This window comes from Cavia porcellus, unplaced genomic scaffold (assembly GCF_034190915.1).
Source record: "Cavia porcellus strain 051 isolate PalLab524CR breed Dunkin Hartley unplaced genomic scaffold, mCavPor4.1 scaffold_15, whole genome shotgun sequence".
NCBI lineage: Eukaryota > Metazoa > Chordata > Mammalia > Rodentia > Caviidae > Cavia > Cavia porcellus.
Window position 1 is genome coordinate 65,883,524 of NW_026947498.1, and position 14,030 is coordinate 65,897,553.

A 14,030-nucleotide genomic window follows, 5' to 3' on the forward strand; every position below is an offset into this window, starting at 1 on the left:
TAGAATATTTCTGAATATTATTACAAAGTTGATCATTCTAAGCCACAAAAAATATATAAGGCTATATAAACAGTGCATGGCACATGACTGTAAGTTTAAAAGATTCACTATTAAACACATGTACAAGGTTACTAAAGAGAAATGTGATCCTGTCACAAGCCACCTACGTAATCTTGGACAATCTTTTGTTTTCTCTGTACTCTCAAATCATAAAATTGATGAGTTAAGCTGATTTGAAAAAATTTTCAAATAAATTATTTTCTAAAAACATTTTAATTAAGTACCAAAACAGAAAATTATCTTCAGATAAATCAGTAACTGTGCTCTTTAGAACTGGTTCCATCTAATGTTAAGATCAGCCTTTTCCAATGGCTAATGATATCTTATAAACGTATCATTGGTTTCCATATATACTCGCCCCAAAATTCTGTTTTTGAATACTGCTCTCAAAATACAAATAGGAAAGAAAGCAGGGAAAGAAAAATACACATAATAAACTTGTATGTAAATAAACTTTTGAACTTTAGGTTGTCAAAATTTATATATAAGATCCCGCTCCAACATTTTAATGATACTGGTACCTTACCATGCAAGCAAATGAAAGCCCAGGCTGGAAACTTCACAGGAATTTAGTAAGAACAAAACTATACAGAGTCAATGCAGTACTGAAAGTACAACTACGTGATTCTCTTTACAAGCAACTTTACATCGAATTTATCCTGGTCTCCAAATAGTTTAAGTACAATGAGGAAACTCAACTTTTAGTTGTTGTGCTTCATTAAAAACCTCATTTTCACTCACCTTTGTCCAAGGATGTGCCTTAATTTGAGGGAATTTGAATTCTGTGTAGTTTGGGTTCATTTCTCTAATTTGCTCCCTTGTTGGTGTTCCAAGGACCTAGACCAACAAAAAAAATCACATAGTGCAATCTTTTTCCAATACTTTCACATACACAGTCTCAATGTATTGATCACTCCACTGCCTCGAGAGCTGCACTGTGCAATGGACAACGTAAAGTACATGGACCTGGTGGTATAAGACAGACTCCAAGAAGAAACCTTTAATAATGCAAGTGAGCACTTTGAAGAACCTCTATGACCTAGTATAAAGCTAGTATAAAGAAATGAAATATTGCACCATTTATAATTAAAGGACAATTGTATAGAAGAAGAGTAACACAATAACAAATCCTTTGTCATGGCAACCAGTGAATACTCAGGATAATTTTATAACTACTCTGGGCAGTATGAGAACTTTCATGCTTTTGGTTGGTTCTAATCCTCTCCACTCCATTACACCTTTGAGAACTTCATCAATATCTTAGTTTGTTCTTCAAAAGATACTCAAGAAAATGTAAAGAAATATAAACCAGAGACTAAGAAAAACATTTGAAATCATATTCTGCAAGATGTTTAGAATACATGGACAGCACTAGTGGATGTTATATAAGTTAGGCATAGAAAGGTTAGGTTCTGCACATTTTTACTTAATGTGGAAACTAAAACACTGATTTCAAAGGAAGTCAGGAAGAGAATAGTGATTATCAGACCCTTGGCAAGGGTGTGGGGTATAGGAACAATAGAGAGAGATAGGTACAGGTGTATAGTTGATAGGGAGGAGTTCTAAAGTTTTGTACTGCAGTAGTATTAACCACGGCTGATGATTATTTCAAAATAGCTAACAAAGAAGATACTGAATACAGTAAACACAAAGAAAGGATGTAAGCCTCAAATGATAGACCAATAACTATAATGATTATCCACTGCATACTTTTATCAAAATGCTACAATGTATCCCATAATGTACAACTACTATGTGTCAACCAAAAAGACAATAACCCAATTAAAAAATATACATACACACTATGCTGAAGACAATATATAAACAGTAAATATACACATACAAAGCTTTTCAATACCATTAATTATTAGAGAAACCTCAGTTAAGTCTATAAGATATCACTACAGGGTATCCTACAGACAAATAGCAAGGCTAAAATTAAAGGCTTTTTAGGGGCAAATGAGTTAGGAGATGGTATCAAAGGTGTGATTATGGGATTTGGTTGGAGGGCAAACAATTAAGTTTGTAATTTCACCAGCTATGAAAAATGTTTAGGGTATTAGGCACAAAACAAGACCTGGAGAGAACAGTATTTCAGTTAAGGAACTGAGGAAGAACCAGAAAGAGCTCTCCACCTACTGGTGGACAGTAGTACCTGCCCTACTGCAACAGGTAGCTGCCAAAGTGTTTCCTAACAGGCAAGGCAGGGTGCTAAAGATGGAGAACACAGACATATGGAAATAAGGACATTTAAAAACAAGGCTGAGATGCAAGTCTAATGGTTGGAAGAGGTCCCACAAACAATACATAGTCAACATTGAAAGAACAAAAGAGTAAAATGAAGTTCAAAAGTTATTCCCTGAAGCTGGCCATGAAGATTTTCTTTCTGACCTTAAAGAATTATCAATTATGAGAACAACCGCTGACTGTAATCACCTGAAATAAATTCAGTGAAGACAGCAAACTAAAATTCTTTCAAAAAGTACATGAGAGAAAAAAGTAATTTGAGCATATAGTGCATAAAAACACTATACTAGCACTATGACAATTTTCTTTCCTCATTTAAAGTTTTACAGATACTGCGTTATCCCATTTTATACATTTTTTCCCATGTGTAAATTTTTTATTGGAATTTGAAATGTTTTCAATGTGACTAGGCAAGTTTTAGACATACTGTAAGTAATATTATAGTAATTTTAATTGCAATTTTTTAAAATTCAGGGCTTAAGTTGTAAAAACTATTGTTGCTACTTTGGATGTTAATCCCTTGTTGGGTGGTTTGCAATTTTCTCTATTCTTGATTATTTACTTTGCTGTGCAGCAGCTTCCTAGGTTGAGATAATCCCAGGTATCTATTTTGGTTTTGTTGCCTGTACTTTAGGGAACTTAACCAAAAAGTCATTGCCTTACATAAATGTCTTGAAGTGTCTTTCTTAGGCTTCTTTTGGTAATTTCACAGTTGCAGGCCTTAAGATGTAGGTCTCTGACCCACAGTGCACTGGTTTTAACATATGATGAAAGATGAGAGTCTATTTCTCTCTTTGGCACACATATATTCAGTTTCCCAGCACAATTTATTAAAGATACTGTCTTCTCTCCACTGTATGTTTTTGTGACTTTGCAGATCAGCTGGCTTTAGCTGTGCAGATTTACTTCAGATGTTTATTTCAGTTAATTATTTTAGATGTATGGATTCTCTATTCTGTTCCACTAGTCCATGAGTTAATGTGGATGGCATACCATGCTGTTTGACTCACCAGAGCTCTGTAATATGTTTTGAGGCAAAGTATTGTGATACTGCTAGCTTTGTTCTTTTTTGTTTAAGATTTACCTGGCTATTCAGGGTCTTTTGTGGTTCCCTATGAATTTTCATATTTTTTTTTCTAGAAATGTTCTATTATCTTGACCAGAGTAGTCAAGTTATTGAGTTCCACACTCAAAGCTTATTAAGTTCCACACTCAAAATCGCTACATTCTAATACATGTAAACTAAATTTCTGTAACTTGATTAAAAAGGGGGAAAAAGACCAATACGTAATTTGTGTTGTTTACTATACTAAATATATACCAGATGTTTATCCTCTTTAATTGCTATTTTAGACTAGCCTTATCAGTATCAGAGTCAAAAATCAGAACTATTATTTATAATCTGCGTATTAATAAAAAAGACATAATCAGATTTCCGGGAGAACATGGTGGACAGATAGCAGCAGCTACGGAAGCTCTCTGAAAGACTCGGCTTAGAATTCAGGAATGGTGCGGAGTAAAGAGTCATAAGCAGGTGGAGATATGCTCTGCTGACCCAGGAACGAACTGGGATGAGAGAAACAAACTTGTAATGCAGTCCTGGTGCTAGAACAGGAACAGAGGGGCCTCAGTGTGGAGGCTGGAGCCCACGCCATTGGAAGCCGCGATTTGGGTTTCCAGCAGTGTGGCGGCTGCGTCTATATCGGCTCGGTAGGGAGACAGAAGCGCGGAAGCTCTGAGAACGGGAATCGGCGAACAGAGTTGAAAATAGGACGGGCAGGGAGCTGTGCGTTGACTTGCGGTGAGGTGAGTGAGAGAAACTGACACTCTCCCACAGTTTAATGAGACTCCAGCGGAAGACATTCTGGGACTGGGCAGACTTGCGGGAGCAGGGCACTGCAGCGACTTCAGCCACGTATCCCCCTCTCAAGCGGGATTGGTGAGAAGTGCCTAGCCTACGTGACGCTGCTGGCAGAGACCCAGTAGGCTAGCACAACCCAGATCCCAGAGCTTGAGGGTGGCCTGGAGGGGCAGGCCCTGCGTAGGCTGCCGGGTCTACAATTTCCTGGTGTGCTGCGGTGGGCGGGAACACCTAGCCGGCGCAATTCGATCAGGCTGTGGCTGACAGGGAGGGAAGCTGGGCCTCCTATATAAGCTTGCATATATAAGGAACAAAGATTATGGGAAGAGGCAGCAACAAGAAAGGCTCCTCGGCCCCCAATCCTGAGAAACAGGTAATAGCGGACATCGCACCAATAGACATAAAGCGCCATCTAGAGAGCCTCATAGATCAGTTCAGGAATGAAGTTATTAATGACCTGAAGCTAGAAATAAGCAGAATAGTTAGAGAAATGCTAAGCACCACCCAAGAAAAAACAAATGGTGGAATGGAAGAACAGAAAAAGAGGGGAGAATTGTTTGATGGAGAAAATAGAGAAAGCATAGAATATGTGAAGCAGGTTCAAAGAGACTACCAGGAAACTAAAAACTCTATTGAAAACTGGCATAACAGCTTGAAAGAAACTAAGGACAAACTATCTGAACTGGAGGGCAGATTTGTAATATGGGAGAATGAAATGAAAAACTTCTTAAAAGTAACAAAGAAACAAACAGCAATAATACAAAAACTAGAAGATGATAAGAGGACCCATAACTTAAGAATTAAGAACATAAAAGAAGAAGTAGGGACACAAACAAATGAGCTACAAAAGCTACTCACAGAAATAATCCAGGAGAATTTTCCTAATTTAGCAAAAGGTAAAGATACTCAGATGTATGAGGCATACAGGACCCCAGCCACCTACAACCCAAACAGAGCAACACCCAGGCATATAATAATTAAAATTCCAGAAATTCAATACAAGAACAGAATATTAAAAGCTGTCAGAGACAAGAAACAGACCACTTACAAAGGAACACCCATCAGAATTACAGCAGATTTCTCTGCACAAACCATCAAATCACGAAGAGCGTGGGGGGAAATAATTCAAGCTTTGAAAGATAATAATCTCCAGCCAAGACTGATATATCCTGTACAACTATCCCTGGAAATTGATGGAAAAACAAGGTGCTTCCAGGATAAAGAGGAACTAGGGGAATATGCAACTACCAATTCAACTCTACAGAGAATACTGCAGGATATTCTAAAAAAGAAAAATACAAAGAATCCAGAAATAGTGGCAGAGAGGCCACAATGAATGGAGCAGAAAACAAAATGAAGCAGACAAACTGACAACTAATGACAGAAAAAGAGCTCAACAGAAATGAGGCAGAGAAGATTGGATGATAGGAACAGCTATTTTGGAGAAAATGACATCTTAATAGGTAATACTGCTTTAGTATCATCTTGTTTTGAAGTCTCATCAAGCTTTTGTTCTTCTGTCTCTATTGGTCTAAACAGGTTGTATCTTATTGGATTTTATTATGTACGATAGTATAAGCAAAAACTTTTAAAGACAAGGAGATTATACAGAAACCATTGTTCATTTTCTGTTAGTTGATTCTAAATACCCTGTAATGCTGTCACTCTCTTAAATGGTTTTACATTGTTTTGATATATTTGATGCTACAGTATACGAAGTTATACTCAAAGATTTTAAGGAAAGATTGTAATATGGTAACTACTTTTATGTCAGGATTATCTTGTGGTGAAACACTATTCTGCTTAAATGGTTATGTTTTGATCTGCGCTGTTTTGCTGTTATGCCCTCTTTTATCTCAATCTCCACTTCATTATTTACTTTTTTATTTTTATCCTTTTAATTAAGGGAAAAATAAACAAAAAATAGCAGGATATATTATAGTAACCCACTTTGACTTTCCATTATCTTGATTTAAAGCCCTGTATTACTCTCACCATCTTGTTTTTGACTGATATCCCCCTATTCTGTTTTGCTTGATAGTACGAGGTTCGAAAGTTTAGGCAACAGCTGTGAAGATAGTGGGATTCATTATGACTCCCATTCTGGTTGACTATTATCTACTTTTGAAGACCTATAATGTCTCCAATGTTTTGGTTTAGTCAGTTTTGTTCTTTACTGTTTTGTTCAATTTTATTATAACTGATGATATAGGCAATTCTATTAGAGATAGCGGGAGGCATTATGGTAACCATTATTGATCACCTTGTATTATGCTTTTACATTATCTATTATGTCCACCCTTTTGATTCGATTGACTCTGTTCTGTTATGTCACATTTGGTTCTACTCCCTTCCAAAAAGTAATAAGAACTGTGGGAGCAACAAAACCCAAAATGTGTAATTGTCATTGTACAAAAGAGAGGAAAAGAAAGTGTTCCGAATGATATAACTGCATGTACATTTAAGTGTATAAGATAGAAAATGATATCACTGAGTTTTATTGGATCATTGAACAGAACTGTTTGCAGTCTCACTGTTGGAATGTCCACTTTACAAGCTTTAATTTTGTGACTTAAACAATTATTTCTAAGATGACAATATGTAATCCATTAACTAGTGATTTCCTACTGTTTATTTTTTTCTGTAAATCTGTATAACTTGTACCCTTTCTGTGCTTTTTTTCTCCTTAAATAAAATTTTTTAAAAAAAGAAAAAAAAAAGACATAATCAGAAGATAGTTTTAAAAATTTTAGTCTCTAAAGTCATTCCTCTAATCAAAATACTTAACTACTATCCCAAGCTACTCTGGAACAGTCAGACACATAAATCAAGAGTAATCAGAAAAGATTAGCAAAAAAATAAGCACAATAATGTGTTTGATCCAAGTGCTACACAGTACTAAGGAAAGGAAAGGACTTAGGAAAAGTTCTAGAAGTAGAGAGAGAGTTAGCTGCTTTTATTTAAGAAAGAAACCTAAGGCAAATGAGTTAAAAGCATATTGTATGCACACTAGGATTAGAGGTGGAAAATAGTATAAATTATACAGAAAAAGAACTGGACAATCAATGGATGAATATTAAAGGCTAAAAAGTAAGCAACTGGCATATTATAAAGAGAAAAATTCCAAATGCATAATCATCTATCATTAACTTGTACCGCAAGTAAACAATATTTGGACAGATAAACTGTTTCAATTTCTGGTTTCATCTTTAGATTTTAACTTTCTACTAGGCTTAGTATATATCTGCCTGATTTAGTTCAACTAAATTATAGAATTCACAACTTTCCTGTTTGTCTGAAATGCATCTTTCATGGGGGGTGGGTGGTAAAAACACAAAGAACCAATACGTAATACAGCCTTTTGGTGGTATGGTCCATCCCCTCCTAACTGGTCATCTTAACTATAACTGTTTCTATCCAGGATCCTGGAACCCTCCTGGTTTGATTTCTTTTAATATTTTTGCACTTATTTGGTTAATAAATTTATCCAGACACTAAGAAGTAGCAGCAATTCTGAACTGATAATTATCAACTGCAAAGAAATAAAAGAAGCGAAAGGAAGCATCTGACAGGCTCTGAAATCAGATGCTTTCATAGGCTTGCTTTTTTTATAGCTGAACAGCAGGGGTCGCCAAACTTCAGTAACAGAGCTGCAAGTGAAACTTTTAAAAGCCAAGTGTGAAGTAAAATAAATCTTATTAGAAATATGTAATTTTTCTGCTTAAAATCCCTCAGTGGCCTCCAACCTATCATGTCATGTTGTCTGGCCACTGCATACAGCTCCAATCTTGTCTTTCCGGACAAACTCATATCCTATCAACACCACCGTAACTTGAATTTCAACCATTACATAAAACACAGCACACTTTCACTAAGTACCCTTTCCCTTTCTAAAGGGTAAATACCGTTCATGGTCAAGATTCACCTCAATGGTGATCTTTCCAGACCCCTCTGTCTCCAAATGAAATGTTTCATCCTTCTGATTCGGTTGAAACTTATGGGATAATGCTTGCTTTGCTCTACTGCCTTCAAATTTTCCCTGCCTTCTTTTAATTCATCTTTGAACTCCTTGAAGGCAAGGGTCTACCTATGTCCTGGGCTGAGGACCGAGGAACAAATGTTCACTAAATCAATACATGCATTTACGTATGTAGTTAAGGCAGTGTATACCCTGAAAAATTATAAAGTGATTTAAGGATAAGGTCAATACATTCAAGTCAATAAAAGCATTTAAAACAGGTGAAGAAAACTGTGTAACCAGTAATACTCAAAACTATTGTATGCATGGTTGAATAATTTTTTTTTCTTTTCTGCAAAAAAGAACTACATACTTAACTTAGAATATTAGTAGACTGGTTGCTTATATCCTAAGCTTGACAAATGTATTTAATTTGAAAACTTAAAACCATTCTATTTCAAAGTAGCAGTCTTCTAATAACAATGGAATTACTATCATACATTTTTTACTTCTGGAGGACTCTTACACCATGTCCTCTGGAACCGCCCTGTAACTTACATGTCTCCTTCTATGGGGAGGTGGTGAACCCAGGACTTCATTAATCCTAGGCAGAAGATCTATCACTGTGCTGCATCCCTGGCCATATGCTCTCTATTTCAAACATACCAGTAGGTAAAATAATAATGTCAAAATATGCAGATTTTATCAAATTTCTATCTTCTCTTTGATGTCAATTTTGACATAAGCCACCTTGTTGTTGTGCTGCAGTGTTTCCCTCTTAAGAGTCACTTTCCAATTTATAAAAGGCAAGTAGTAGAAGTCTATGGCAGCAGTAACACAAGTCGTTAAGGATTCAGTGAAGAAAAGAGCTGTTAAGTCATCACGCTATTGGAGACAACTGAAGCACTTGGGTAAAGTATTCATTCAGCATAGGGAGAGTTAACTAGCATGAAGGGCCCGCTACATGGCCACACTTTATTCCTTTTACTCTCACCATAACTCAAGTTGCTGTTCTCTCCTTTTGTTGAGGTAGAAAGCACAAATATGAAAAGTCCTCTAGGTTCCTTGCAAAATTTTGATCAGTTAATTGCCTTTCTTAAAACATGGTAGAAACAGAAATTCAGTGGTATTTAGTATATTTGCAGAGGTGTGCAGCCATCACTGCCATCTAATGTTAGAACATGCTCACACCTAAAACATGAAACTTTGTACCAGGCAGTCATTTCGGCTCTTCCTAGCTCCTGACAACCAAGCCTATTTTCTGTCTCCACAATTCTACCAATTATGGACATTTCATGTCATGAAATCACGTAACAAGTGATGTGTGTGACATTTTCTTATCTACTCATTAGTTGATAGGCAACTGTCCCCATGTTTTGGCTATAGACTATGATGCTGTGAGCCTCACAGTCAGTTTTGTGTGGATATGTTTTCAGTTATCTTGGCCACATACCTATAAAGTGAACTGCCAGATTACATGGTAACTCAATGCTTAGTATTTCTGAGGAAGAGCCAAATTGCACCATTTTACAAGCCCACTGAAAGATATAAGAGGGTTCCGATTTTTCAACATTCTCACCAGTTTACTGTACTTTCTTATAACCATGCATTTTCTAGTGTAATGTAGTATTCATTATTATTATCAACTTGTGTTGCTGTGATGTCTAATGATGTGCTTAAAATCCATTTTTGTGTGTTTCAAATCCATTTTTATTCTCTTCTTTGGAGAAATCTCTCTGGCTATTTTCGTTAGGATTTTTATTGTTGAATTATAAGAACTTCTTACACACAATGTGTATTCTGGATACTAAGTCTACATAACAGATATACAATTTGTAAAAATGTGCGCCCGTTCTACCTGTTACATTTGATGGATATTCTATAAAGTATTTTGAATACAAGGTCTTTAACTTTTATGAAGCCTAATTTTTCTTTTCTTTTTTGAGTCATTTGTGCTTTTTGTGTCACCTCTAAAAACTTTTGCTTAACTGATGGTAAGTAACAGTATTACAATTTGGCTTTTACATTTTTAGGTCTTTGATCAATTATGAAATGTATAAAATCAGTCAAATGACAAATTACGGTTATACACATATAGGGTATAGTGATATTATATGTACACAGTATAGAATGATTAAATCAAATTAATGTACCTATCATTGCATTTCTAATTGCAGCTTTGCACCCTTGGATCAGTCTCACCCACCACATAGTCTCCAAGAACTACCCTGTTCTATTCTCTACTTCTATGAGTTTCTTTTGGTCAGAGAATAACATTTTATTAATGTAAAAATGCTGGTAGGCAGTCATCACCAATGATTCTTTCAGTGCTTCATTTACTCATTCAGTTATTTAAAAAGTATTTAAAAAAACACATTATATATGTGTACTTCTCACAGGGAGTTACTGTCAACTGTAACCATAGTTCTTTGAATTAATACAAAAATATTAAAGTTTCTGCATAAGCTCTGGAAAGTCAATAAGCACTGGAAATTGTATGTAACTTTTTGGCATTTACGCATTTTCCTGGAGAAAAGTACCTATTGCTGTTAACAGTTTTTTTGGACAGGGTCTTGCTTTGCAGTATAAGGCTGGCCTTGAACTCACTAGGTAGCCCAGACTGGCTTCAAACTCATGGCAATCCTACTGCTTCAGCCTCACCAGTGCTGCTATTACAAGTGTGTGCCATTATATCTGGCTGTTAACAGGTTTTTAAAGTGGTCTATGATCCAAAAACTATTAGAAGTGGCTACCATGGTAAGTATTTAGTGCAGAAAATTTAAAAAGGAATTGAGCACTAACAAATACTTTACTTATTTCATACAATGTATATTATAAGTAAAAATCTGTACTGCAATGTGTAATGATATACAGTCAGGTTTTCTAAGGAGGGAAAAAAAGAAGTAAATTTAGTAATTGGTCCCTGAAGTCTGTTAATAACACAAAGGTTCTATGACAGAACAGCACAGGAAATTTCACCAAATACATAATTAAAATCCAAGTGCAAATTCACAAAGATAGATGATGAGTTCATCAAAAACTCAGGAAAAAGTAATTTTGTATTTATTAAATTGATTTAGTATCTTTGACCTTTGACTGGCAAACTGTTCAGAGTATGTACATACATACCGAACAAACTATAATTTGGGGATAAGATACAGAAACTGAAACTCTAAAATGTTTGCTAAGCAAAGATGGTGAAATAAGGTTGGACTGTATTTGAAAGCAATGAAACTGACTATTCTACTTTTGACTGCTTTAGCTGAAGCAAAATAAAACTTAAGCCTAGGAAGATCTCAGACTAACCTGGTAGATTAATTACAATTAAGACTTAGGGGTTGCTTCCTTTAGCTTCTGATAACAAAGTAACAGAAGTAATAATAAGTAACAATATGACTAAATAAATTCTGGATCTCAAGTTGGCAGTAAGGATTGTACTGCTATCTCCAAAGAGAAGTCCATCAAGAGAGAAGAGTAACAGGGATACAAAACGAATGAGATTCCATCATTTTACTGTTCCAAAAACAGACTTAGAGACTACTATTGATGATGATGATACTTAAGTTTCTAGAGTTAATATAAAAGTTATATGTGATAATAAACTTGTAAGTGACTAGTCCAGTGCCTGGAACAAAGCAAATCCTCATTGTGTGACAGCTTTTATGTAGAGCAGTGCTATTTCAATATCTGAAAACAGAAAATCCTGAAATGCCAAAAACTCACTGACTTTTAAAAAATTATACCACAAATGATCATCAAATTAAAAAAAACCACGAAAATAATTATTTAGACAAACATTTATAACATAATATGATTTTCTTAACTCTTTAGTAACTAAAGATTCCAGCACAAAACAATTGAAAGTATTTTTCTAGTTTTTATGACTGCAAAAAGATAACATTGCTCAAACAAAACAAAACAAAACAAAATGAAACATCAGAGAACAGTAAAAGGCAAAAAACCAAACCAACCCAAACAACAACAGAAGAATCTCTTCTCTTTCCTTTATTTTTAAATTTCACTTTCCACTAGTAAGAGTTTGAAAGTCTTTCTAAATCTTTTGTTACTAATATGTACCACAAGAAATGAAGCCCATCTATTTGGCTTTAATATCATAATTAAAATATTTTCTTAAAACAAATTCCTTATATAGATTTTCTGTTAAAAACTTTATTAGTGCTTACCTATGCAAGAGCTACCTCCACAAATACTCACATTGAATTGAGAAAACTATATAATTTAAGTTATTCTACATAAAAACTTCAATAACCATAAGCAAAATTTCATTGTTACAATTAATTTAATGTCACTGTGTTTAATGTCAGGTTTTTCCAAAAAGAAACACCAAATTTAAAGGCCAGTGCCTAAACTATGGAAGCTACACTGAAATTTTGCATTAAGAGATGGGACTTTTGACAAAGTCTGCCCTAAAACTTTCTATTTAAAGCAACATTGAAATTATTACTATAACGTAAGTAAATGTTTATGGAATAACAAAACTATATTTCTAGGTATATATTAATATCTTTTAAACTTCTAAAAAGTCTCCAGAAAAGTTTCTCTCAAACTTTCAGTTTTGTGACATTTTAAACCAGAAATTGGACTTGAGATTAAAGCTGACCTTTCCTTGCTTGAAATTCATGTTTTAAAACTGAAAAAGAGCGAGAAGTGGGAAAAATCTACAGCACTGTCAGGACCAGAAATTCCTAGACTACTTGAACTTCAAGACATTCAAGGAATTTCGCTCCTTCAATTTCAAGACATCCAGGGAATTCTGAATTCGAAATTAACTTTAGAAACTTAGGTGTTTTTCATGTTTAGAAAAAAGTTTTTCATGACATTTAGTTCAATTACATCTTATACTTTAAGCTTATTCTAAAGACAAAGTATTTGAATTTTATTGTAAATATTTTAGATATTTTTTCTTAGTGGAGGACAAGGGAGATTAGATTAGATAGTATTTAGTAATATTATTTCAATTTATAAAACTTTGTTAATGCAAGCTATACAGTACTGGTATGAACATCTGAACCAGTAAATTTAAATATATATATATATATATATATATATATATATATATATAAATATATGTATATATATAAACAACCACATTAATTTTTCTTACAAAGTTTCCAAGTGATCCCAAATTTATGTCCAGCTGTTTAATTAAATCAAAATCTTTAATGAAACTACTTTGGTGCCCTGGGATCCTAAAAACCTAACAATAAAACTCTTGCTTAAGACGTTTACAGTTAATGAAGAAAATATAACACAAAAATCTTCATGAAATTTGCTGTATAATTATCCATTTTCCATTTTAATCTTAAACTTAAAAGTGCATGATTATTTTCTCAAAACACCTGAAAACTAAACTGGGCAACAATGAGATCATCTTTCAATAGAAAACTCAAAACTAACCTTAATGTCCTACCAGTTCCTACCAAATCTAAACCACTATTATTAGCAAATTAGATTTTAAAGACTAAAAGTGACACAAAAGAGCTCGAAGCTTTAAAGGTTATAAATTATACCGACAAAGTAAGAAAGATCACTGGTCACACTATACAATGGTCTTTTCAATCATATATATATATATATATTTTTTTTTTTTTTCTTTTTTACTTGTAGTGGGACTCAAACTCAGGATCTAACAAAAATCAGCTTTGATCAAAAGAAAGAACATTTTTATAGAAAGAAGTATAATGATTTTAAAAATAATTTGACCATTCAACTGGTGGAAATTACCAGGGAATTATGATTCAATTTAATAAAAATTGAATTTAAACAGTGGTCTATATTTTAAACTAGCAATCTAATGCTGGAAATTTTCAAGAAAACACTGGAAAACCACTTGTCAACAATATAATTAAGGGCCAAGTGTGGTGGTACACCAGCACTTGGGAG

At 34.3% G+C, this 14,030-nt stretch overlaps 1 protein-coding gene across 2 annotated transcripts in view; it reads right to left on the reverse strand.

Moving 5' to 3' along the window:
* Gsk3b (glycogen synthase kinase 3 beta) overlaps positions 1-14,030 on the reverse strand; it is a 185,246-nt gene that overhangs the window by 39,005 nt on the left and 132,211 nt on the right. For both annotated transcript variants that reach the window (XM_063225026.1, XM_063225024.1), the window contains exon 8: positions 802-897. In XM_063225026.1, coding sequence (XP_063081096.1) covers positions 802-897 — 96 coding nt within the window. The remainder of the gene's footprint in view (positions 1-801; positions 898-14,030) is intronic.